We start from the raw sequence: 27,339 nt of genomic DNA, 5'->3' as shown, positions 1-27,339 counted from the left end.
TTGTAGATAACCAAGGTCCGTCATGCTCCTTCTTTTTAAATTTTTACTTCTCTGTCATGATATCATTTTAGATAACGGTGATATAAAAGATTTTCTTTTATTGAAGTTCACAGTTTTAAATTCTGGTTTGTCATATTCTTTTTGTTTCAGTGCTTCGTTTTCTGCAGAAGAGTTTAATTGAAATCCTGGAAGAAAATAGGCAAGTGCTGTATGTTGGCATTTGTATGTGCACACTTGGCAGTTGTACATTGTCTTTGTGCAAAGAAAAATTTAAAAGTCTCAGAATGTGGTATTTTCATCCCTCTTTATTAATATTATTACTTTTATTTTATTTTTTTGAGACAGTGTCTTTCTTTGTCACCCAGGTTGGAGTACATTGGTAGGATTATAGCTCATTGCAGCTTCAACCTCCTGGGCTCAAGTGTTCCTATCACCTCAGCCTCCCAAGTAGGTGCAACTACAGGCATGCACTACCACACCTGACTAATTTTTGTATTTTTTTGGAGACAGAGTCTCACTGTGTTGCTCAGGCTGGTCTTCAACTCTTAGACGCAAGTAATCTACCCACTTTGGCCTCCCAAAGTGTTGGGATTACGGGCGTTAGCTACTATGCCCAGCCCCTCTCTCCATTAATATTAGACCCGATTATTTAAATGTATTTTTTAGAGGTTTGATGTTTAATTTTAATAAATACAAAATTTTAATATTTAAAATTTATTAAAATATTTAAATAAAATTTAAAAATGTAATAAATTGTTATGATAATAAATGAAAGAACTCTTTTCCTCACCTGAGCATGTTCCTTTTTTATAGCATCCTGTTTTTATTTCATCAGTGAAATATCCTCTGTTATTTCTTTGAGGATATATTAATGATAGTTTTTTTGATTTTTTAAAATCATTTTTACAATCATTTTTACATAGTCTCTGTTTTTTCCAAGTTGCTTTTATCTGTTAGCTGGTTTTGTTCAGTATATTTCCTACTAGAAGCTTTCCTCAGATTCTGGTGATCCTTGGCTGGGCAATTATGTGTGTCTGCCTATCTGTCTGTCTGTCTGTCTGTCTATCTGTCTATATCTATATATATAAAATTTTTTTTCTTTGTAGCAGGGTTTGCTCTGTTGCCCAGGCTTGAGTGCAGTGGCACAATCTTGGCTCACTGCATCTATGCCTCCCTGGGTTCAAGTGATACTCCCACCTCAGTCTCCCAGGTAGCTGGGACTATGGGTGTGCGCCACCATGCTTGGCTAATTTTTTTTTTTAATTTACATTTTTTGTGTGGATGAGGTCTCACTGTAATGCCCAGGCTAGTGTTGAACTCATTGGCTCAAGTGAACCTCCCTCCTTGGCTCCCAAAGTGCTTGGATTGTAGGCATGAGCCACCGTGCCCAGCCAGGGTAGTCGTATTTAATAATGGGACACTGAGAATTGATTTGAATGTCTGTGCCTGTGGGTGGAGTTGACTGCAGGTTTTATTGTAGGCTAGTCTAGCTGCGCTTTTTCTTGGGGAAACTCTTTCTTGGGGAAACCTAAGTCAGTATTTTTAGGCCTTTTTGCTTAGGTACTGGATTTACCGTGGAAGAATCTTCCAAACCATTGTCTTAATATTCTGGTTGCTGAGTGAGGGAAGAAGGCTGAGGTCTCAGCATTTGGCATGCATTGTGCATGTGTTTACCTAATTTTCCTTTTTGGAATATGTTGCTGCCTTATCAGTGTGTGCTGTCTTCCTCTCCAGACACCTGTTTTACTTTCTCTAAAGATAAGCAAGTTGTCTGCTGGCTTGGAGGTATTTATTCAGTCTTCCTGTTTTCAATCCTACATTTACCTCCACATCAAGGAATAGCTAGTGCCAACAGTTTCTGAGCTATTTGGGACTCTACAAATCAAGTGGCTTCTGGGCTTCTTCCCTGGCTTACTATCCATATTTCTTTTTTCTTTTTTTTTTTTTTTTTGAGATGGAGTCTTGCTCTTGTTGCCCAGGCTGGAGTGCAATGGTGCAATCTTGGCTTACTGCAAACTCCACCTCCCAGGTTCAAGTGATTCTCCTGCCTCAGCCTCCAGAGTAGCTGGGATTACAGGCACCTGCCACCATGCCCAGCTAATTTTTTTTGCATTTTTAGTAGAGATGAGGTTTCACTATGTTGGTCAGGCTAGTTACGAACTCTTGACCTCAGGTGATCCACCTGCCTTGGCCTTCCAAAGTGCTGGGATTACAGGCATGAGCCATCGTGCCTGGCCGCTATCCACATTTCTTGATTCTGCTTTCAGTTATCACTCATCCATCTGCTTTGCAGCTTCTGAAATATTATTATTGTCTTGTTGCATATTGGTTGCCTATAAGAATTGTTAATCCTTTTTTACATTTTAAATCCCATGGCTATTGGTTTAAGGAGTTTCTGGGAGAGAGGATAAATAATACCTGTACGTCGTCTTTCACTCAGGGTAGCCTTTTGCCTCAGCAGGAGCTCTTTGGCTGTCTTTTTTTTTTTTTTTTTTTTTTTTTTGGGCTCTTCTTTTTATGCTCATTGTGTAAAGGAGGGTTCTGTCCTTTTTATTTTGTTTGTTTGAACTGTTGATTAACATCGACTTTGATGTCAGCCATGACCTGTATACTCAGGATTCCCTGATTTATTACTCCAAGTTAGGTCTCTTTCCTGAGTGGTAGATTGATACAGTGAGTTGGCTTGTGGACGTCTCAGCTTGGATGTTTTATAGGTACCTCAAATTCAGTGTGTCTAAAAGAAAGGAAATTTAATTTTTTTTAAAAAAGCATTTTCCTATAGCCCCAAGTATCTCTATTCTTTCTGTCTTTTGGAATTTGCCTGTTGTAGGTGCTGCTTATGAATAGAATCATACATTTGCCCTTTTGTGTCAGGCTTATTTCATTTATGTTTCCTTTTTTTTTTGAGATAAGCTCTGATTCTGTCACCCAAGCTGGAGTGCAGAATCTTGCTTGGCTCACTGCAGCCTCTGCCTCCCAAGCTCAAGCAATCCTTCCATCTCAGCCTCTAGAGTAGCTGGGACCACAGACGTCCACCACTATGCCCTGCTAGTTTTTATATTTTTGGTAGAGATGGGATTTCACCATGTTGCCCTGGCTGGTTTCAAACTCCTGCGCTCAAGCAATCCCCCTGCCTTAGCCTCCCAAAGTGCTGGGATTGCAGGCTTGTTTTCAAGGATCATCCATGTTGGGCATATATCAGAATTTCATTCTTTTTTGTGGCTGAGTAACGTCCCATTGTATGTGTAGACCACATGTTGTTAATCCATCTGTCAATGGACATTTGGTGTCTTTCTACCTTTTGGCTATTGTGAATAATGCTGCTATAAACATTGGTGTACAAGTATATATATCTTGGAGTCTCTGCTTTCAGCTGTTATGGGTATATACGTAAAAGTGGAATCATAAAATAATTATATTTTTAACTTTTTGAGGAACTACCAAGTTGTTTTTCCTAACTTTTGCCTTAATAGGATTATTCTGTGTTTTGCTGTGTTGAGAACTGACTGAGAGGGACAAGGACAGAAGCTGCGAGACCAGTTAGGAGGCCATGGCAGTAACTAAAGGGAGAGATGAGAGTGGCTCAGGCCAAGATGTACCAGTGGAGTTGGTCTGATTCTAGATGTATTTTGAAGGTAGAACCAACAGGATTTTCTTATAGATGGAATGGAGAGGAGAGGAGGCAAGGGTGTTGCGATGTTTTTGTAGGCTGAAGATCCAGCAGGTATAGCAGATTTGGAGTTGACGATAAGTTCACTCATTTAGAGATGTCTGTTAGACATCCAAGTAAAAATACCAGGAAGTTAGATACACCAGGAAGGAATTAGAAAGGTCTGTGTTAGAGTTAAAAGTTTGGGAATTATCAGCAAAAGATTATAATTTAAAGCCGATGAGCTAAAAGAGATCAGCAAGGGAGAGAATTAGATGGAGAAAAGAAGAGGAATAAAGACTGAGTCCTGGAGATTCCTAGCATAAAAAGATCAGGGAGAAGAGGTTGATTTAGCCAAGGTAGCTGAGAAGGAGTGTTGGTGAAATAGGTGAAAATCTAGGAGAGCCTGGCATTTTAGAAGTCAGGGAGGGCCTGGACATGGTGGTTCACCCCTGTAATCCCAACACTTTGGGAGGACAGGGTGGGCTGATCATTTCAGGTCAGGAGTTTGAGACCAGCCTAACCAACATAGAGAAACCCCTGTCTCTACTAAAAATATAAACATTAGCCAGGCAGGATGGCATGCCTATAATCCAAGCTACTTAGGAGGGTGAGGCAGGAGAATCACTTGAACCCCAGAGGCCGAGGTTGCAGTGAGCCCAGATTGCACCACTGCACTCCTGGGAAACAGAGCGAGAGTCCGTCTCAAAAAAAAAAAAAAAAAAAAAAAAAAGCTGGGGGGAAAGGAAGCTAGGGAGGAAAAATATATCAACATTGAGGGAGTGTTCACGTTAGTAAGTTCTGTCATTTATTCTTTTTCCTTTTTTAAATGGTGTCTTGCTCTGTTGCCCAGGCTGGAGTGCCGTGGTGCCGTCTTGGCTCACTGCAACCTCTGCCTCGGGTTCAAATGATTCTCCTGTTTCAGCCTCCTGAGAGCTGGGATTACAGGTGTGTGCCACTACGCCTGGCCTAATTTTTGTATTTTTAGTAGAGACATGGTTTCACCACATTGGCCAAGCTGGTCCCAAACTCCAGACCTCAAATGATCTGCCTGCCTCAGCCTCCCGAAGTGCTGGGATTACAGGTGTGAGCCACTTAACTTAACCGGTCTGAGTTCTGTCACTCATTCTTGATTTCTTATCTTTGCCCTAAAAAAAGTGAAGTTAGTTATTGGCTGAGAAAGGGGGACTTGTTGGTAAGTGAAGGGTATTGAAAGTTTGCAATTAATGCCTACATAATTGGAATGTTTACGGGGATGGAAGAGAGAGGAATACATTATCATTTAAAACTGATTTTGGACCTTTGAGGAATGTATTTATTTTGCAGAGAGTTAGAAATATTCACACTATTATTTGAATTTCCTTTTGTAATGTCTTTTCTTCTTTATAGAAAATGTGCTGGAAATCATATTACTCAAACACAGTTAATGAATGACTTACTGGTAGGCATTAGAGTTTCAATGGTGTTAATACAGAAAATACAGGATTTCCAGGAAGATCTTTGGAAGGCTTCTAGTTCTCCCATATGGCAAAATATGTGTGGATTGCTGAGTATTTTTACCAAGTTTTTAATCGATGGTAAGTGTCACAAATTATATGCAAATGCTATATAATTGACAGTTAAAATTGAGTGCCAATCAGCTTTTCCTTCAGATACTATGAAATATGACACTTAACTGAGGTGCCTCTCAACGTGGAGGAAGGCCCTGGATTACATGGTTTTAGTCCTTTTTTCTTTTTTTTGGGAAACCAAACGCTGCTCTGCCACGTGGGCTGGAGTGCAGTGTCGAGATCTTGGTTCGCTGTAACCTCCACATCTTGGGTTTCACATCCCAGTTTCAAGTGATTCTCATGCCTCAGCCTCCTGAGTAGCTGGGATTACGGGCGGGTGCCACCACACCTGACTAATTTTTTGTATTTTTAGTAGAGACAAAGTTTCGCCATGTTGGCCAGGCTGTTCTCAAACTCCTGACCTCAAGTGATCTGCCCACATCAGCCTCCCAAAGTGCTGGGATTACAGGTGTGAGCCACTGTGCCCAGCCTGGGTGGCTGAGTTCTACCTTGCCTTAGAAGATAGGTTCAAGGGTGATCACCTTTGAATAATTTTATTAAGCTGTACATTTGTTTTCAGTCACTTTTTTGGAATCGGTGGTTATAACTCTTACATGTTTTTGGAATCAGTGGTTTATTATTATAATAAGATTAATAAAAAAGTGATACCTAACACAACTATTTATATAGAAAGTTAAATTATCCTTTCTCTCTTCATCTCCCATTCTATATGGTAATATATGTATGAATGTAACTTAATTAAAACATGCTCATGGGATCTCTTTAAAGCTCTTGTTAGTAAAAAACAGTAACTGACTCTGGTTTTGCTAGGCTGATTGGAAAACAATAGCATCTCATTGTTTTTAACCCCGGTAATGACAGTCCTAGCTGTATTTTGTCCAACTGGTATTTCCGTTTTTCTTTTTGCCTGGGTTCTCAGGTATTGAAAGGAAAGTAATTGAAGTACTTTTATTAAGACATAACTTACAGAAAACTTTTCAGAGGTTATTTGCTTTTTAAAAGAGGACTCTGTTAGTCTTTAAAAAAAGATTCTCTAATGAAATGTAGAGAAGACATGATTTTAATATGAGGTACCTTCTTTTCTGAAAAGTTGATGGCATCTAATCAGTACTATTTTTTCCATCATTTTAAAGCTTCATAATCAGTAAAGTGTTTAGCTGCAAGTAACTGAAAACCAGACCTCCTCTCCCACATAACAAGTTCAGAAGCAGGTAATCCAGAACTGCTATAGGCATTGTATGACCCACACTTTTTCTGCTTTTCTGCTGTACCATCTTAAGCAAGTTGGCTTTCATCCATATTTGTTGCTTCATGGTTGCCTTATGACTGCCGTAGCTCCAGACATGTCTTTATTCAAGGCAGGAAGAAGGAAGGCCAGTTGCATCTTTACTTTTAATCAGGATACTGAAATGACTTTGGCCTGAACTCTCTTATATGCTTACCTTTAGTTGCAAAGAAGATTGAAGAAGCAAGTATCCTGTTTTGGCTGGGCATGTAGCTTCCTCAATCAGAGTCACAGTTTTGTTATCGGGGATGAAGGACAGAGTGGATATTTAGTACATAATTTATGATGTCATACTTCTTTCCCCAGGTTGAATAATGGCCCCAGGTATTCAAGGCTAATAGAGATAAAAAGAAGATACCAAGTCAAAACTGTTTGGTTGCTATGGGTACAGTGTCAGTGCTAGCAAAGTTTGTAATTACCACATACTTATGTACATTCTTTACACAAGCCCTGAGATCTCTTTATCAAGAAGTCTGTGTATGTGGTGGTTGGGATACAGAGGCATTGGCGGAGGGGAGGGGACAGGTGATGTTGCTGTTACGTGTTCTGGGAAGCAGTAGTTGAAGAGGAAGAAGGTGGATATTAGAGGAGAGAGGAAGGAATCACACTTACTGAGTATCTACATGCTGGGCTTAAAAGCCTTTATATTCATTAGTCATCTAAACCTGACAAACACTGTGTCAGTTAAGACTTAACCCATTTTACAGAAGAGGAAACAGAGTCCCTGGGATGTTGAATAATTTTCTGTAAGACCTATTCACCCAGGAAATGGTCAGACTAGAAATTGTACCCAGGCCTGTCTGGCTGCTCAGCATCTGCTCTTTCCACCGTACCAGAATATTCATCGTTTAACACAAGCTCTCTCCTTTTTTTCCAAATAGATGATCTATTACAGACTGTACAGAGCACATCTGGATTAGCTGTTATTCTTTTTATTAAGACTATGTTGCACCCATCTGAAAAGATTCCTCATTTGGTAAGTGCATCTCCTTTTTAGAATTGTACTTTATTGTGAGAGTATTTTTAGAAAATATTTTTGGCTTGGTGCAGTGGCTTACATTTATAATCCTGACATATTCTGAGGCCAAGGCGGGAGGATCACTTGAGACCAGGAGTTTGAGATCAGCCTGGGCAGTTTAGCAAGACATTGTCTGTACAAAAAATAAAAAAATTAGCTAGATATGGTGGCACGCACCTGTATCCCAGCTCTGAGAGGTTGAGGTGGGAGGATTGCTTGAGACCAGGAGCTTAAGGCAGCAGTGAGATAAGATTACACTAGCCTGGACAACAGAGTGAGACCTTGTCTCTTAAAACAATTAAAAATATTTTTAAAGAAGTGAGTTAATTTTTTTTGCATTGTCTGGATCCTTCTGATGACCCTTTTCTCTTATAATGAGACAATTCCAAAAATTCAGATAAAGCAAAAATAACAAAAAGATAGTAACAGTCACCTGTAAGTCCATCTCACAAAGATAATCACTATTAATATTTTTAATGTATATTGTAGTTTTTTTTCTAGTGCTGTTTGTTCAATGTCACCTCTGATTAGTATCTTAAATGATATTTTTAATGTTAAAATTATGCATATTAATGCATAGATATTTACACAGTAATAACTTTTCTGATAAATATGTTCTTTGTTAAGAATAACCCAAATCATGTACTTTAGACGTGCAGCATGCTAGAGTCAATTGTTCAGTAAATTTACTTCTTATAGAAAGTATAATTTGATAATTTAGCCCACAATCCTTGTATTTTTTACTAGGTTCTTTTTTTGCTTGCTGTATTATATGGAAACTTATTTTTTCTTTTAGATGACCTTAGAAAAATGTATATGCATTATTTTATGAGATCACACAAAGTAGTTATCTTTGGATAAGTTGAAAGTGTTTCTCACATCACCTCTAAAAGCATGTTAAAAAAAAAAAAAAAAAGCACTTGTTAAGCTTATCCACCTGCAGGTGGCGATGTGCTATGCTCTACCAGTACATTCCAACCAGCAAAATCATTCACGTACTTGATGTAATTTTTTTCCCTTTAACATTAGTATAATTATCGTAACATTTGTGGCTGTTTATTGTTGGGTTTAGTCATTTTTCCTAGGATTTTTTAGGGGAAAGAGTTGTTTTGGGTTTGTATTTTGAAATATCTCTGAAAAAGTTTTAAAAGCTTTGTGTGTATTAGTTCTGCCATATTTTTCCAGATTAGCAGTTTGCTGCTTCATTCAGTGGACTGTACCAGCACTCCTGAGTGGTTTATGAGCAGCTGCAGGAGCCTCTGTTGTCCTGATGTCTCTGAGTCAGCTCTCTTATTCCTGTGCCAGGGGACACTTGCCATGTTGGACTGGCGGAATGGGAGCATGGGCCCAAGTGGGGAGGCCCTGCTCTTGGATACTGCACATGTTCTGTTCACCTTGAGTTCACAGTGAGTTCTGATGCTACTGTTTCATATTTTGTTTCACTTGTAAGACATTTAAAAGATGCAGCCCAAAAGCTGGAGTGGTTTGTGCCTCTAATCCCAGCTGCCTTCTTGGTAGGCTGAGGTAAGGGGATCACTTGAGGCCAGGAGTTCAAAACCAGCCTGGGTGACATAGTGAGACCCCATCTATGTGGGGCATGTGCCTGTAGTCTCAACTACTTGGGAGGCTGAGGTGGGAGGATTGCTTCAACCCTGGAGTCCGAGGATGCTGTGAGGTATGATTGCGCCTCAGGCCTGGGGGACAGAGTGAGATCCTGTCTCAATCAATCAGTCAATCAATCAATAAAATTATTACTGCAGGTTAGCCTGTAAAGAACATTTCTAAAATTAATTTTTAACATTTTCAATATTACCATTTTTAAAAACTATAAAAATTTTTATATATAATACTTTAGAATTTATGAAGAACTTCAATGTAGGTAATTTAATGTGATCCTCATATGGCTAATAAATAGGATAAGAAATCTAATTTGTTGAATGGGCAAAGGGAGCCTTAGAAAAGTAAATGCTTACCTACAAGTATATTGCTAATAAGAACCTGAAGCAGCAATGTTAGAAGGTCTTCTGACTTTAGGGGGCAGTATTTTGTATTTTTATGTTTTTGCCATAATGGCTGAAAGTGATCATGTATGTAAAATGTCAAAACATGTATCTGGCTTGATAATGAACATACGAATAAAGGAGGAAAACTAAAATAATTTTTTAAATATTGGCGCTATAATTTATATACTATGCAGTTCTTAAATTTAAAGCTTACAATTCAGTTTATTATTTACAAAGTTGTACAACAACCAGCATTTCTAAATTAATTTTTAATATTCTCTATGCTATCATTTTTTTCTTTATAAAAATTTTTTTCCTCAAATTCTTTTTTACCATCATATTTTAAAACTATAAAAATTTCTATATGTGTAGTGCTTTAGAATTTATGAAGAACTTTAACATAGGTAATCTAAAATGATCCTCACAAGTCTGGTAAACCATCATTTCTAAAATTAATTTTTAACATTTTAATAATTAATTCAAACAACTTTAGAATATTTTTTATCACAGAGAAGCCCCATTTCCCCAATCATCTCCAACCCTTGGCTTTCCTTATGTTTTAAATTACGTGTGTAGGCCGAGTGCAGTGGCTCACACCTATAATCCCAGCACTTTGGGAGGCTGAGGTGGGTGGATCACTTGAGGTCAGGAGTTTGAGACTAGCCTGGTCAAATGGTGAAACCTCTTCTCTACTAAAAATACAAAAAATTAGCCAGGCATGGTGGTGGGTGCCTGTAATCCTAGCTACTGGGGAGGCCGAGGCAGGAGAATTGCTTGAATCTGGTAGGTGGAGGTTGCAGTGAGCTGAGGTGGAGGTTGCAGTGAGCCATTGCACTCCAGCCTGGGGTACAGAACAAGACCCCGTCTCAAAAACATAAATAAATAAATAAATAAGTGTAATCATCACCGCAGTCAAGGTAGTGAATATTGAATATTTCCATCATCCCCCAAATTTTCCTATGTCTCATTCTGGACTATTGTTACTATTTTTGTGACAAAGTCTCGCTCTGTCACCCAGGCTGGAGTGTAGTGACGTGATCACAGCTCATTCCAGTCTCACTCCTAAGCTCAAGCAATCCTCCTACCTCAGCCTCCAAAGTAGCTGGGACTGCAGGTGTGTGTCACCACACCCAGCTAACTTTTTAAATTATTTATAGACAGATCTCACTTCATCTATGCTGGTCTTGAACTCCTTTCTGGATTATTTTTTACAAGGTGAAAAGATTCATATAGAAATTTCAGATCTGTTTGGCCTAACTTGTGGTTTTTTGTTCTTATAAGTTTAATAATGATTGAAACTTGTGTTCATTCTTTGTATTTAATATTTAAAGTCTATATTATTATAAAATGAAATTTCTTTTACTGGTCAATTTACGATAATGGCTCATGGCTCATTTTTCTTCAGGATTAAAGAGCCAACGCTGGAAATGTTTCTATCTAGAATCTTGGCATCCTGGACTAATTCAGCTATACAAGTTCTTGAATCAAGTTCCCCGAGCCTAAGGGACAGCCTGAATGGGAATTCAAGTATAGTTGGGAGACTTCTGGAATATGTCTATACCCATTGGGAGCATCCATTGGATGCTCTGAGACACCAAACCAAAATCATGTTCAGAAATCTTCTCCAAATGCACCAGCTCACTGTGGAAGGTGCAGATTTGGTCCCTGATCCTTTCTTTGTGGAATTGACTGAGAGTCTTCTACGATTGGAATGGCATATTAAAGGAAAGTACACATGCCTTGGTTGTTTGGTAGAGTGCATAGGAATTGAACATATTTTGGCTATAGATAAAACTATTCCATCTCAAATCTTAGAGGTGATGGGGGACCAGTCATTGGTACCTTATGCAAGTGACCTCTTGGAAACCATGTTTAAAAATCATAAGAGTCATTTGAAATCTCAGACTGCTGAGAGTACTTGGATTGACCAGTGGCATGAGACTTGGGTTTCTCCTCTCCTTTTTATACTATGTGAAGGAAACTTGGATCAAAAGTCTTACGTGATTGATTATTACTTGCCAAAATTATTAAGTTACAGCCCCGAAAGCTTACAGTACATGGTAAAGATTCTTCAGACTTCTATTGATGCTAAAACTGGTAAGAAAAATGCATTTTTGTTGTAATTTCTAGTTATGATGCTTAAATCTAAGCAGCTATGCAGATACTAAGCATATTCAAATTTAAATATTATCACTTCTATTAATAGTAAAGTAGGAGATTAATGATAGATGTTTCAGTTTAAAACAAACGTTCCTATATATAGCTGAATGGAGTTTTTTGGCTGAAGTCATTTCTACGAGCTAAAGAATGATTCCACTTACACAATGGTAAACTTCCCTTTGTTACAAGATTTTAATTCATTTTTTCAGCTTCCGAATTTACTTTATTGTATTATTGGAATAAAAGTTTGTCTTATATAATTTATTCAAGTGATTGAGACAATAATTAAAAGTTGTATGAGGCAAGGTTAAAGACAGGTAACTTGGGAGTAGCAAGTTTTTTTTCTGGGGAAGTGACAAAATTCAGAGGCATGATCTCGAGAAATAGCCATCTATCGTTATTTAGACTGGGGTAAACATCCCAATGAAACTCACAAACCCTACATGAATCACTGCATACAAACATAATTCAGGATGTTTAAAGTGATGATCATGACACAGCATATAAATCTTAAAATTGTTTCCGTTTTAACAAAGCAAGAATGTAGTATACTACAGTATAATTTTAAGAAATATTTTCAACTAAAATCGTTAAAAACTTTCATGTTTCAAAGAGTAACCATGAGATAGCAGGAAAATTTGATTCCTGTATGCACACATAAGCCATTATTTGTAATTTTTGACAATAATTGTTCTTGCCATTTTGCAAAGCCATCTGAAATGTAGGATTCAAGAATCTGTTCTGAAGTAAGGTTGTCTTTATTTTTATATCAAGCTGCCCTGGCTTCTTGGTAATGGCTGATATCCTAGCCTCTGAAACCAGCAGACCCTTTGTGATCCTATTTTAAACTTCCTTACTAGTGACTAGAAACAGTCACTCCAAAATATGCAAATAGGTTTAACATTTTCTTTTAGAGAAATAATAGTCTGTAGGCACTGATGTGTTTATTTCTCCACCTGATTTTTTTTTTTACTTTACTTCCTGATTCACTTTCTAGGTGTTAGGAAAAAAGTGAAAATGTTAGCAAGTGAATAATGACTTCTTTATGTTAACAGTAAGAGAATTATGCTTACTTGAAATGATTGACAGAAGGACAAATCATTTTAAATAATGATTATTTTAGAATAGGAACTTTATGTTAGAATTTACTTTAAAATGTGATTTTTATTTATTGAAATAAAATATTAATTGGAAACATGAAAATCAGCAGCTAATAAGTATAGTAGTCATTGCATAATACAGTAATGGTCTTTGTTACTGTGCTTTCAGGACAAGAGCAGTCTTTCTCATCCTTAGGGTCTTGTAATAGCAGGGGGGCTCTGGGAGCTTTGATGGCATGCCTGCGAATAGCTAGAGCTCATGGATATCTTCAGTCTGCAGCTGATACCTGGGAGAACCTCGTGTCTGGTGCAAGAATAAAGCAAGGCTTAGTTCATCACCATTGCCAAGTAAGTAAAGAAAGTTACCTGGATTTGTATATGCAGTAGATCCCTTTCATGTAGCAGTTCAAAATAGAGGGCCCTCCATTGTGTCCTCCACTGTTTTAGGGAGTTCATAAAGAGAATGAGTAGAACCCCAGTCTCCCAACTGAACTTTCAGTAGATCCTTTCTTTTTCTTTTAGATGGAGTCTCGCTCTGTCACCCATGCTGGAGTGCAGTGGCGCAATCTTGGCTCACTGCAACCTCCGCTTCCTGGGTTCAGGCAGTTCTCTGCCTTAGCCTCCCAAGTAGCTGGGATTACAGGCACCTGCCACCATGCCTGGCTAATTTTTGTACTTTTAGTAGAGACGAGGTTTCACCATCTTGACCAGGCTGGTCTTGAACTCCTAACCTCATGATTCACCTGCCTCAGCCTCCCAAAGTGCTGGGATTACAGGCGTGAGCCACTGCACCTGGCTTCAGTAGATCCTTTCTTCAGGCTACTGAAAGTTTAGTTGAGGATGTAAGAAGACTTGTATTAAACAATGGGAAACTCTTAGAACTGACAATACAGATACAAGTGTGCCGTTGTGTGCCCTTAAATACATAAGGACTTGCTCTGAAGGCTCTGAATAGACTGATCAGAGTAAGTGTTGCTTGATTAGGAAAGCAGTAGATATGATTAGGAGGGAGGAAGCCTTGGAGCAGCATACAAAATGGAGGGACCCAAATGAACAAGGTCTGGAGGTTGATTAAGGACATTGCTTATCAAGGGTGGAGTGTTCTGTACATCTTTTGGAAGGGTCTAATGCTAGGCTAAAGACTTCATTGGTTCCCAGGCACCAGTTGGTTTTGTTAAGCTAAACCAAAGCCACTCTGTTTTCAGCAAGGAATTACATTAGTGAAAACTTAAGTTTCCAGAGTTGGAGCAAAAAGAAACCAGGAAACCAGTTAGAAGTGTCTGTCAGTAATGTAAGAGTAAGGTCATGGGATAAAGGGTCACTAAAAGAAAAAAAGAGAGAAAAAGGAATGGAACTGAGCGTTACCATGGAATAAAAATCTTAAAGATTGTTGCATTTTATAAATCCCCAGTTTACATATTTAATAAAAGAATCTTATAGGAAATAACCATAGGATCTTTGAGATTAAGAAATCTTTCTGAGGTACCTATCAGTGCACTGAAGTTTTACTTTTTTCTTTGTAGCCTATGTAAGTAAACAATTAGGTGATTTAGGCTTTGCTTATTTATTAGAAAATTAACATTTTCTTTCTTGGTGTTTTTTAGGTAAGGATAGATACATTAGGCTTGCTTTGTGAAAGTAATCGAAGCACAGAAATTGTTTCCGTGGAAGAAATGCAGTGGATTCAGTTCTTTATTACGTATAATCTTAACAGCCACTCTCCAGGAGTGCGGCAACAGATCTGTTCTCTTCTTAAAAAGGTAGAATTCCCCATCAGAAGGCAAAGGGAAGTGGTGAACTTTGTTTGGGAAAGTGTTTTTAAAAAGAGCCCAGGTTTTGGGAGCGCGTGGGAATGGTCACAGAATTGGGCTACCACATCTGTTCATGATGTCCCTCCTGTGACCTGTTCTCTGATTCCATAAAGCTTACATTTGGGATTAAAATCCAGAGTGAAAAGCACACACCCCTCCCCCCACCTTAAAGGCATAGTCTTGCTCTGTCACTCAGGTTGGAGTGCAGTGGTGTGATGATAGCTCACTGTAGCCTCAACGTCCTGGGCTCAAGTGATTCTTCCACCCTAGCCTGTCAAGTAGCTGGGATGACAGGGGCACACCACCATGACTGGCTAATATTTGAATTTTTTGTAGAGATAGGGTCTCCCACTGTTGCCCAGGCTGGTCTTAAACTCCTGGGCTCTAGTGATCCTCTCACCTAGCCACCTAAAGTGTTGGGATGATAGGTATGAGCCACCACATGTGGCCAAAAGTCTTTCATTTTGGTGTAGTAAATCAATCTTGGGCTCTTTTTTAAAAGAAAAAAACCTATGCTGGAGTTCTTAGGATGTAAGGTAGTTTTTATAAAACTTGGTAACAGGAGAAAGAACACCCTTGCATTTTTATAGTTTTAAGCACCTCATAAAATGGTCATTATCAAATAATCCAGCTTGAATTAGTCGCATAACATGTTTCTGGGGTGAAGAATTGGTGGAGTAGGGAAGTGACTATATCATCTTCAGGTTTGTGCCAACTTAAAGGAAATAGGAAAACTGTGGTTTGATGATTGTATTCTGCTTTGCAATAATACTTTGTTTTGTTATAAAAATGTTAATTTTCTGTCCAAGAGAAACATTATAAAATATTAAGAGATTAAAAATCAGCACTCTTCTCCCTTGAAGTTTCATTCTAAAGAGTTTTGCCTCTCAGCTGACATTTAAATTTAATGTGTGGCTCACCTCTGCTTCATTTCTTTTATCTCAAAAGCTGTTTTGTAGGATCCAGGAAAGTTCTCAGGTGCTTTATAAATTGGAGCAGAGTAAATCCAAACATGAACCACAGAATGAGTTAACCAAACAGCACCCTTCTGTTTCTTTACAGCAGTATAAGGTAGGTGATATATTTCTAAACATAGAGATTGTTTAAAAACTAAAAAGTACTATTAAAAAGCATTAAAGGGAAATTAATGGAAGTCTGTTGAATTGAGTTTCTGTGCTTCTTTTTTTTCAAGCTGAGTATTACATATTTCTTCTGGTGCTTTGGTACTCTACTTGATGTAGCCCTGAGTGATGAAACCAGTGCTGTAGTGGAGGACTGTTACAGAAGCATTCATTGGCTAATCTCAATCACTTTCAGCTTACGTGGGCCAGATGAATTTAGTACTTTAACAGAAGGGTAATTGATGGTACTGAACTCCGTCCCTCTCTAGGGCAGAAGACTGCTGTTGCTGGGCCTGTTTTCTCTTTAGATTGACGTGACTCACAGAGGCTTGATGAGTCTTGGCCCATGGTTCAGCTGTGGAGGAAGCTTGCTGTCTGTCTTGCATTGGAGTGAGCTTAGAGTAGGGCTGGAATTTTGGGCATTGTGTTAATGAAATGGATGGAAACCTGGGTACAGCAGCTCCAGTCTGGGCCAGGGCTTAGTTTGACAATCTTGAATTTCTTTTCAGCAGAGCAGATTGGGATTTTCACTGTTCTTCCCCCAAATTTTGCCTTTGAGAAGCAGATCCTTTTTATCCACTTACAATGGTAAACTTCCCTTTGTTACAGGGTTTTAATTCATTTTTTCAACTTCTGAATTTATTTTGTTGTGTTGTTGGAATAAAAGTTTGTCTTATATAATTTATTTATTCAAGTGATTGAGACAATAATTAAAAGTTGTGACAGGCAAGGTTAAAGACAAACTTGGCAGGCCCAGATAGAAGACAGAGCTTACCTATGTATTTTGAGAAAGAGGTAGATTAATAGATTAATGATACATTTGAACTATGACATACTAATAACTTTAAACATCCTTATGGATGCCCTTGATTTTCAATTTTGTATTTAAAAGATAAAAAGCCATCAAACAAAGAATATTTCTATACAAAGGGTAAAATCAGCTTTGTCTTTTTTTTTTTTTTTTTTTTTGAGATGGAGTTTCGCTCTTGTTACCCAGGCTGGAGTGCAATGGCGCGATCTCGGCTCACCGCAACCTCCGCCTCCCGGGTTCAGGCAATTCTCCTGCCTCAGCCTCCTGAGTAGCGGGGATTACAGGCACGTGCCACCATGCCCAGCTAATTTTTTTTTGTATTTTTAGTAGAGACGGGGTTTCACCATGTTGACCAGGATGGTCTCGATCTCTCGACCTCGTGATCCACCCGCCTCGGCCTCCCAAAGTGCTGGGATTACAAGCTTGAGCCACCACGCCCGGCCAGCTTTGTCTTTTTAAAACAAAGCTTGGGAAGTCACAACCTGAACTTTAAGGGCATAGATTTACTCCTGATTCTGCCACTTAACTAGTTGGCTGACTTGAGTCTCATCAAGTATAAGCAGAATTAGTAACCTTTCTCAAAAGGTTGATTTGAGGATTAAATGAAAAAGCTCTTTGTAAACTATATGTCTCTCTAAAATGCCTTGCTGAGAGTTACTAAAAGTGACTAGTGGTGGCTTACGCCTATAATCTCAGCTCTTTGGGAGGCTGAGGCAGGAGGATCACTTGAGCCCAGGACTTCAAGACCAGCCTGGGCAACATAGCAAGACCTCATCTCTATTTAAAAAAAAAGCAAAAACAACAACTCTGAGATGAACATGGTAATGTGCACCTGTGGTCACAGGTACTCAGGAGGCTGAGGCTTGAAGATTACTAGAGTCCAGGAGGTCAAGGCTTTGGTGATCCTTAACTGCACTCCAGCCTGGGCAACAGAGCAGTGAGACCCTGCTTCAAAAAATGAATAAATAAAAATTTAGAAGTGACTAGAATATATATTAAAGCCCCCATTGTATGTGTGGGACAGTTAAAAAGGTTTTTTTTTTAAAGTAATTAATTTTTTGTAGCTGTGGGTTCTTGCTGTGTTGCCCAGGCTGGTTTCAAAATCCTAGCTTCAGCGTGATCCTCCCGCCTCCACCTCCCAAAGTGGTGGGATTACAGCCTGACATACTGCCTACTCTTAAGCATTATCATGGATTATTATGGATATTATGCCCAGCTCAGTTATTTTGTAGTTTCTCTTAGATCACTGCTAGATTTAACAAAGCATATCTTGTTTGCTTTGTTTTTGCAAGGGGTAAAATGACATTTGTGAAAACTCAATTAGGTACTTGGAAACACAGAAGCTGTTTTTTGGATTGAGTTTCTTAATTTTCATGTATGCATGGTTTCTTGGTCTGCGCTTATAGATAAGCATGCTTTGAAAATTAGTCCTTAGAGTCTTAATCTGAGTCAGTCTCGTGGTTGTGGTACTTCTTCCCTACTGGTACACCTGTGGCTTTTGGAGGTTGTAACCTTGGCACTGTATTGTCATGATTGTCACATTGTCATAACAGTGGGTGCCATGCACTGTGTATGGTAGGCTCAGTGCCAATCAATAGACTAAATGCTGGGGGAGAAGAGGCTGTTAAGTTGAAAAAGACATCTTCTAGTCTAGTGGAGATAATTTTGTACCTAAATAACTGATATTAGTATCTAGTGTACTTTTAAATTTATAAAATGTTAGATGTCCATGTTCTCATTTAACCTTTAATAAAAAGGCTGTGAGATAAACACTCTTATCCCCACTTTACAAGTGAGAAAGCTGAAGCTCAGTGAAGTTCAACAAGCTGTGTAAGGTCCCTCAGCTAGTAAGTGGTAGAGTCAGAATTCTAATCCAGGCCTGCTCTTGACTCCAAAATCTCAGTAGTTCCCCCCCACCCCCCGCCCGCCCCCGCCACACCTTCCCTAGTACTAGCTTAATGAAGGTTTGGTGATAAGAAAGTACTGGGAGAACTCGAGGGTGTTTATAGTGAATGACATATAAAATACCTCGGGGATTGGAGAACTTGATTAATGGGAAGTGAATCCAGAGAATCAAGTTGAAAATGGACAGTTTTCAATGATAGGCCAAGGGATTTGGAAGCTTCACTGAAAACCATGAAAAGTGATTAGAGCATATACTGAGAACTTACTATGTATGTAGGATACTGTGCTTAGCACTAGGGATCCAGACATAGAAATGTGGTCCCTGCCTGCATTGTGGATACAGTCTGATTGCTGGAAACAGGAACTATAAGCATATAAATGACAATACAGTTGGAGTGATATTCCCTAGTGGATGTATCACTAGGATACATCCACTTTTTTTTTTTCTTTTTAAGACAGGATCTCACTCTATTCACCCAGGCTAGACGGCCGTGGCACCATCTCGGCTTACTGCAACCTCCACCTCCTAGGTTCAAGCAGTTCTCCTGCCTCAACCTCCTGAGTAGCTGGAACTACAGGCGCCTGCCACCACGCCTGGCTAATTTTTGTATTTTTAGTAGAGACAGGGTTTCACCATGTTGACCAGCCTGGTCTCAAACTCCTTACCTCAGGTGATCCACCCACCTCCGCTTCCCAAAGTGCTGGGATTATAGGCGTGAGCCACTGCGCCTGGCTCTTGTGTTTTAATGTGAATACTGTTTTACTTAAAAGTAGCTTAACTAGGATATTTTTTAGTAATAGTCCTGTTCCTTTGAAACCTAATAGAATTGATAACCTAGTAAACTCTTAGCGCTTGTGGGGACCTAAAGGATCAATCCCCAAGGTTGCATGTACTTCACCTGAGAAATGACTGCAGGGATCTTAAGCAGAGTCGGTTAAGACTAGGGCTGTTGAACCCAGCAAGACTCTGCCTTTAAAAAAAAAAAGTATACATATCTGTCTGGGCTGCAATAGAAATTATACTTCTTGTTGACTCTGCAAAGATAGGGTTCATTAAAGTCATGATATAGTTTATGGTCAGGGTGCCAACCTGAATTATTAAGAAAGTGAACAATTAGTATCATTTTTGAAATTTACTTTTTAAATTAAAAACACCCACTCTTAAAGGGTGTTTAATACTCCAAATATAACCTATTGTGATATGATTATACTGACTGTAATTTTTTTTTTTTTTTTTTTTTTTAAGAATTTTATGTCATCCATTTGCAATAGTCTTTTTGAGGCATTGTTTCCTGGATCTTCCTACTCAACTAGATTTTCAGCTTTAACCATTTTAGGCTCAATAGCTGAAGTTTTTCATGTTCCAGAAGGTAAGTGTTTAATAATGTTTGGGGAAAGATTTTTTTAATTTGTTTAATTTGAAGTTTCAGTTTTGTTGCCCTTCTTTGAGGTTTTATTCTTACCATATAATTGTTGCTTGTACATAATGAAATTGCCAGTAAAGGACAGAAGAGAAAGAAACTATCTTCCTTTTCATTGATCATTATTTGCCAACCCCAAACTATAATTTTTATGGATTATGCTTATTATGGAAAGAGTTCCAGCCCTTACTTCCCTAATTTGTTTTTTGCTGTTTTAAGATAGTACCCAATCTGTTCTTTGAGATTTAAAATTTGAAATAATAATAGCTTCCATTATATTTAATATTTCTGAGTGAGTGAGTCTCTGTGGTTAAAATGTGGTTTCCCTTAACACTGTGTGTTTCATAACGCCTCATTCTGGTTTCTGAAAGACAACATGAGGAGGTAATTTCCAGGTATTCTGGTTTAATGATACACTTTGTTTTTCCTTCTGCGTGGCTCTCAAGAGGGTGAAATTTCATTTCCCTCTTTGAATCTTTTTTTTTTTTCCTTTTTGACAAGAAATGATTCTTTTTTCCCTGTACATGTGTGTATATGTGTTATAAAGTGGGATTTCTTGCTTGTGCTAGGTCTTCCTTAACTGTGGTTAAACAGGAAAATATCCTGCTCAGTTGCTGTTTCACAGGGAATGGCCGAAGCATCAGGGAGCTTTAAGCTATCATTGGATTCTTTTTATTGTTTTGTTCTTATTGCCCAGGCTGGAGTGCAGTGGCGAGATCTCGGCTCACTGCAACCTTTGTATTCTGGTTTCAAGTGATTGAAACCCTGCTTCAACCTCCCAAGTAGCTGGGATTATAGGCGCCTGCCGCCACACCCGACTGATTTTTGTATTTTTAGTGAAGTCAGGGTTTTACCATGGTGACCAGGCTAATCTTGAACTCCTGACCTCATGATGTGCCTGCCTTGGCCTCCCAAAGTGCTGGGATTACAGGCATGAGCCACCATGCCTGGCCGGATTCGTTTTCATTTTAAATCATTGGGCAAAATGTAATTTTTTGACAGGACGACAGTTAGCTGATGTAATAGAGGCTTGCTTCATTTGAGGAAAATCTGTTTTTAAAAGTTTTTATTTTGAAAAAATTTAAATCAACAGCAAAGTTTGAAGACTGGTTCAATGAATAGCCATGTACCCTCTACCTAGATTAATCAAGTTTTTAATTTTTTTTTTTGAGTTAGAGTTTCATTCTTGTTGCCCAGGCTGAGTGCAGTGGCGTGATCTTAGTTCACTGCAACCTCTGCCTCCTGGGCTCAAGCAGTTCTTCTGCCTCAGTCTCCTGAGTAGCTGGGATTACAGGCACGTGCCACCATGCCCAGTTAATTTTTGTATTTTTTTTTGAGACGGAGTTTCGCTCTTGTTACCCAGGCTGGAGTGCAATGGCGCGGTCTCGGCTCACTGCAACCTCCGCTTCCTGGGTTCAGGCAATTCTCCTGCCTCAGCCTCCTGAGTAGCTGGGATTACAGGCATGTGCCACCATGCCCAGCTAATTTTTTGTATTTTTAGTAGAGACGGGGTTTCACCATGTTGACCAGGATGGTCTTGATCTCTCGACCTCGTGATCCACCCACCTCGGCCTCCCAAAGTGCTGGGATTACAGGCTTGAGCCACCGCGCCCGGCCAATTTTTGTATTTTTAATAGGGACGGGGTTTCACCATGTTGGTTGGGCTGGCCTCAAAGTCCTGACCTTGTGATCTGCCCACCTCGGCTTCCCAAAGGGTTGGGATTACAGGCATGAGCCACCATGCCTGGCCAATCCATCAGTTATTAATATTTTGCAATATTTGCTTTATCTCTGTCTTTTATTAATTTTATAACGATAATACAGTGATCAAATTCAGAAAATTGAATGTTGAGACAATACTTTAATCTAATATGAAATAAATTTTGCCAATTGTCTCACCAAATGGTCATTTATTTTATAGTAAAAAAAAAAAAACTTCCCACAATCTCAGAAGCGATCCTAGATCACGGATTGCATTTTGTTGTTATGTCTCTTTTTAGCTTCCTTTAATCTGGAAGGTTTCTTGTTTCATGATATTCACATTTTGGAAGAATATGTCTCAGTTGGGGTTTGTCTCATTGTTTCCTGATGATTTGATTCATGCTGTACATTTTTGCAGGAATATTGCATAGGTGATGTGGTGTTCTTCACAGGGCATCCTATAATGGTATTGATGTTATTGGATTGTTCAAGTATTCATAATGAGAAATATGATCACCTTATTTAAGTGGGGATGGCAGGCTGAAAAATGGTCTCCAAAACACATCCACATTAAATCCTTAGAAGTTGTGAATGCAAACCTTACATGGAAAAAGTGTCCTTGCAGATGTGCTTAAGTTTAGGATTTGAGGTGAGATAATTCTAGATTTTCCTGATGGACCAAAAACATCATCACAAATATTCTGCAAGACAGAGACAGAGATTTGACAAACAAAAGAAATAGGAGGTTGTGTGACAGCATAGGTAGAGATTGGCGTGATACGGTTACAGGCCATGGAATGCTTGTAGCTGCTACAACCTGGAAGAGGCAAGCAGCAGGTTCTCCTTTAGAGCCTCTGGAGTGCGTGGCCCTACTGACACCTTGATTTTGAACTTCTGGCTTCCAGAATTATGAGACAATAGATTTCTGTGATTTTAAGCCACCAAGGATGTGGTAATTGGTTACAGCATTCAGTGAATACAGGAGTCTCCCATCAATTCATAGAATTTTAATACTACTTCAGCTTTATTTAGAAAATATGTTTTTACCTGAGAGGATTGATTACTTCAATCATATAACAAAAAGTTTCCTACACATTTAATTTAGTTGTAGCTGCACATAAGTGTGAGGAAAATAAAACTAGGCTAAAGCATACCTATAGTTTTTCAGCCAACAGAGTAATTTAATAAATTTAAATGTACTTTAAAAATGAAAAACCTGAGTCACTTTCCTAATGAATGAGTTGCATATAGTTGGGCAGTGACTTATGCCATCGTAATTATGTTAGACAACAGGGAGGTAATGCGAATGGCGTAAGCCATACTGTAGCTGTTACTTTAAAAGGAGGCTTAAGAACTTGACTGTGAAGTACAGGATTGGAGATATAAATTCTTCCTTCATCATCATTTCAAGAACTTAATGGTAGGAATGTGATTTGAGATTAGTCAAATGGTTTCTGCCGTTTCTAGACCAAGAAGAGTAAATCACATGCATCTTTCTTATATGGAATCAAATGCCACAATATTGATGGTAAAAAATTTAACAATTAAATACTAATTTAGTGCTTATTACATGTCTAGAAACCAAGGCTATTCACTGTCCCAAACACGGTGCTTCTTCATTTGGAGCTTATGTTTCAGTGGAGGGAGACAGTAATGAATAAAATAATACGTAGAATTTGTATGTATTACCAGTACATTATATAGATACCAGATTATGTAGATTATGTATGTACAAGATGTAGATAAGTTCTATGAAAAGTATTTCAGCCGGGCGCGGTGGCTCACGCCTGTAATCCCAGCACTTTGGGAGGCTGAGGCGGGTGGATCATGAGGTCAAGATCGAGACCATCCTGGTCAACATGGTGAAACCCCGTCTCTACTAAAAATAGAAAAATTAGCTGGGCATGGTGGCGCACGCCTGTAGTCCCAGCTACTCGGGAGGCTGAGGCAGGAGAATTGCTTGAACCCAGGAGGTGGAAGTTGTGGTGAGCTGAGATCGTGCCATTGCACTCTAGCCTGTGTAACGAGAGCGAAACTCCATCTCAAAAAAAAAAAAAATAAAAATTTCAGGAGTATAAGGGGGATATATAGAAGACTTAGGAGGATGGGGAGTGTTACGGCTTCATACAGTGGTGTCAGAAAAGGCTTCAAATTTGAACAAAGCTCTTAAACAACTGATGGATAAAAGAAGAAATCATGAAGGAAGTTAGAAAATATTTTGAGATGAATGAAAGCAAAAATACAACATACCAAAATGTAAACAATGCAGCAAAAGCAGTGCTTATAGGGAAAGTTAGAGCTGTAAATGATTATATTAAAAGATCTTGAGTTAATAACCAAGTTAACTTTCTACCTCAAGCAGTTAGAAGAAAAGAACAAACTTAACCCAAAAGGAAGGAAAAAACAAGATTAGAGCAGAGATAAGCGAAATAGAGAATAGAAAAACAATACAAAGAATCAGCGAAACCAGTTGTGCTTTTTAAAGATAACAACATAGACAAAGTTTGCTAAATAAGATAAAGACAGTACAAATAACTAAAATCAGAAATGAAAGTAGGAACATTTCTATTAAGTTTGCAGAAATAAAAATGATTAGAAGACAATACAGTGAACAACTGTTAACACCAAGAAGATGATCTACATGAAATGGACAAGTTTCTGGGAACATGAGAATTACTGACTTGAGAAGAAATAGAAAATGTGAGCAAACCTATAACAAGAGATTGAATCAGTATTCAAAAGGCTCACAGCAAAGAAAAGTTCAGGGTGAATGACTTCTCTAGTGAAATCTACAAAACATTTAAAGAAGAATTAACACCAGTCCTTCTCAGACTCTTTCAAAAAATTGGACTGAAGGGAACACCTCCTAACTCATTTTATAAGGCCATCATTACCCTGGTACCCAAACTAGATGAAGACAGCGTAAGAAATGAAAAATGGCTGGGCTTGATGGCTCATGCCTGCAATTCTAGTACTTTGGGAGGCCAATGCAGGTGAATCACCTGAGGTCAGGAGTTCGAGACCAGCCTGGCCAACACGGTGAAGCCCTGTTTCTACTAAATACAAAAAATTAGGTGGGCATGGTGATCGATGCCTGTCATCCCAGCTACTTGGAATGCTGAGGCAGGAGAATCGCCTGAACCCAGGAGGCCGAGGTTGTGCCACTGCACTCCAGTCTGGGGACAAGAGCAAGACTTGGTCTCAAAAAAATGAAAAAAAAAAAAAAAAAAAAAAAAAAGAAAACCAAAGACCAATGTTTCTTATGGACTAGCAAACCAAATCCAACAGCATATTGAAAGTGTTATATACCATGAGTAAGTAGAATTTTTCTGACGAATGTAAGGATGGGTCAATATAACAGTCATGTAATACACCACCTTAAAATGAAGGGGAAATACCATGTGATCATTTCAATTTATGCAGAAAAAGCATTTGACAAAATTCAGAACCCTTTATGATTAAAAAAACGGACACAACAAAACTAGGAATAGGAAGGACAAGATGATGAATGATATTTATAACACATCCACAGGTAACATCATACTTAATGGTGAGAAACAAAGCTTTTGCACTAAGATCAGGAAGAAGACACAGATGCCCACTGTCACCACTGCTGTTTACTATCGTACTGAAAGTTCTAGCCAGAGCAATTATACAAGAAAAAAAGCAAAAGCAATCAGATTGGAAAACAAGAAGCAAATCTGAGCAGAGTTGTTAAAGTGACAAAAAGCTCTAGGAATTTCATAGGGTTGTGCTAACTTGTAAATTAAGATTAAATGAAATTTATAGAAGTACAGCATATCCAACAGTTGTGGGACAATTTCAAAAGGTGTAACGTATGCATAATTGTAATACTAGATCAAGAAAAAAGAGAAAATGGAGCAGATATAGGTGAAGTACTTAATACCGAATGACAAAACACAAGTCTAGGAATCTCAGTGCACACTAAGCAGGGTAAATGCTAAGGATCTACACCTACATATGTCGTATTTAAGTTGCAGAAAACCAAAGACAAAATCTTGAAAGTAGGCAGATGAAAAAGTACCTTACCTATGAAAGAACAAAGATGAGAATTACAGAGAACTTCTTGTCAGAAACCATTCAACAAAGAGGAGAATGGAGTAAAATATTCAGTGTCAAATAAAAAATACCGCCAACCTGGATTCCTCTCCCTAGTGAAATTATCCTTCAAAAGTAAAGGAGAAATAAAGACTTTTTCAAACCAACAGCAGCTGAGGAAATATGTTGCTGGAGACCTGCCATGCAAGAAATGTTAAAAGAAGTTCTTTAAAGGAAAGGATAATGATAGAGATCAGAAACTCAAATCTGTATAAAGAAGAGCATGGGAGAAGGAATAAAGGTTCAAAAAGTTAAAAAAAAAAAAAAAGATTAAATGAAAAACTTATATCCCAATTTACATTCCTCAAATTACCTAAGCATGTTTTCAGTTCTCCTTAGGGGTTCACTTGTTAAATGTTTTTAAATGTTCTTCACATTTTGCCGTGAAACGTGTTTTTCCATACTTCTTGAGTCTTCATCCTAGAATTAAGTGGATTCAGTGATTGCCATCATACTTTTGGGATAGTTTTTTTCTTTTCATCCCTTGGTTGGCTGAAATTCCTTTTTCTTTAAGAGTTTCTGGAGATAAGTAGTTCTTAATTTTTTTGCATATTATAAAATGTTTCTGTTGCTCTTACACTTGAATAAGAGTTTGATATGCAAAGTTCTTCTAACCTTCCTTCCCTGAGGATTTTGTAAGCATTGCTCCATAATCTTTTAGCACTTCATGTTGTTACAGGGCTGAGTGAAACCAGTTTAATTTTTTTGATTTTGTAGAGGAATTGAACTTTTTCCCTGAGTGGCCAAAAGTGCCCTTTATCTTTGACTCATCATACTGATCATTCTGTGTCCATTCATTCTAAGATGTAGTAGGATTTGGTTTTTTTTTTTTGAGACTGAGTCTTATCCTTTTGCCCAGGCTGGAGTGCAGTGGTATGATCTCAGCTAACTGCAACCTCCGCCTCCCAGGTTCAAGCGATTCTCCTGCCTCAGCCTCCCAGGTAGCTGGGACTATAAGCATGCACCACCATGCCCGGCTAATTTTTGTATTTTTAGTGGATACAGGGTTTCACTGTGTTGGGCAGGCTGGTCTCGAACTCCTGATATCAGGTGATCCGCCCACCTTGGCCTCCCAAAGTTCTGGAATTACAGGTGTGAGCCACCGCGCCTGCCCAGGACTTTGTATTCTAGGTCAAGTTTTATTAAGATTTTAAAAAAGATGTTTCTAAATTTACTTGTTTTTGTTTATTTTTAGCAAGAACTTAGGAATCTTTCATATAATATCTTTTGAGAGAGAATGGAATGGTTTAAAAATATTTTTTAACTTGGAGAACTGTAGTACTTATTTTGTCATTTTAAGAAATAATGGGCCGGGCGCGGTGGCTCAAGCCTGTAATCCCAGCACTTTGGGAGGCCGAGGCGGGTGGATCACAAGGTCAAGAGATCGAGACCATCCTGGTCAACATGGTGAAACCCCGTCTCTACTAAAAATACAAAAAAAAATAGCTGGGCATGGTGGTGCGTGCCTGTAATCCCAGCTACTCAGGAGGCTGAGGCAGGAGAATTGCCTGAACCCAGGAGGCGGAGGTTGCAGTGAGCTGAGATCGCGCCATTGCACTCCAGCCTGGGTAACAAGAGCGAAACTCCGTCTCAAAAAAAAAAAAAAAAAAAAAAAGAAATAATGGAAAAGTTATTTTATGTTACCATGGGTAAAGTATGAAGTG

At 38.6% G+C, this 27,339-nt stretch overlaps 1 protein-coding gene across 7 annotated transcripts in view; it reads left to right on the top strand.

The window, feature by feature from the left end:
- THADA (THADA armadillo repeat containing) overlaps positions 1–27,339 on the top strand; it is a 368,932-nt gene that overhangs the window by 9,503 nt on the left and 332,090 nt on the right. For 4 of the 7 annotated variants that reach the window (XM_074396539.1, XM_074396558.1, XM_010337470.3 and 1 more), the window contains exons 8-16: positions 151–199; positions 5,039–5,226; positions 7,387–7,481; positions 8,709–8,929; positions 10,932–11,623; positions 12,956–13,134; positions 14,391–14,546; positions 15,546–15,668; positions 19,681–19,804. In XM_074396539.1, coding sequence (XP_074252640.1) covers positions 151–199; positions 5,039–5,226; positions 7,387–7,481; positions 8,709–8,929; positions 10,932–11,623; positions 12,956–13,134; positions 14,391–14,546; positions 15,546–15,668; positions 19,681–19,804 — 1,827 coding nt within the window. Of the gene's footprint in view, positions 1–150; positions 200–5,038; positions 5,227–6,352; positions 6,432–7,386; positions 7,482–8,708; positions 8,930–10,931; positions 11,624–12,955; positions 13,135–14,390; positions 14,547–15,545; positions 15,669–19,680; positions 19,805–27,339 lie in introns of those variants that run through there. The other 3 variants (XM_074396552.1, XM_074396550.1, XM_010337469.2) reach the window with 2 other exon arrangements.

This window comes from Saimiri boliviensis, chromosome 1, assembly GCF_048565385.1.
Source record: "Saimiri boliviensis isolate mSaiBol1 chromosome 1, mSaiBol1.pri, whole genome shotgun sequence".
Lineage (NCBI taxonomy): Eukaryota > Metazoa > Chordata > Mammalia > Primates > Cebidae > Saimiri > Saimiri boliviensis.
This window is presented reverse-complemented; position numbering and strand designations above follow the sequence as displayed.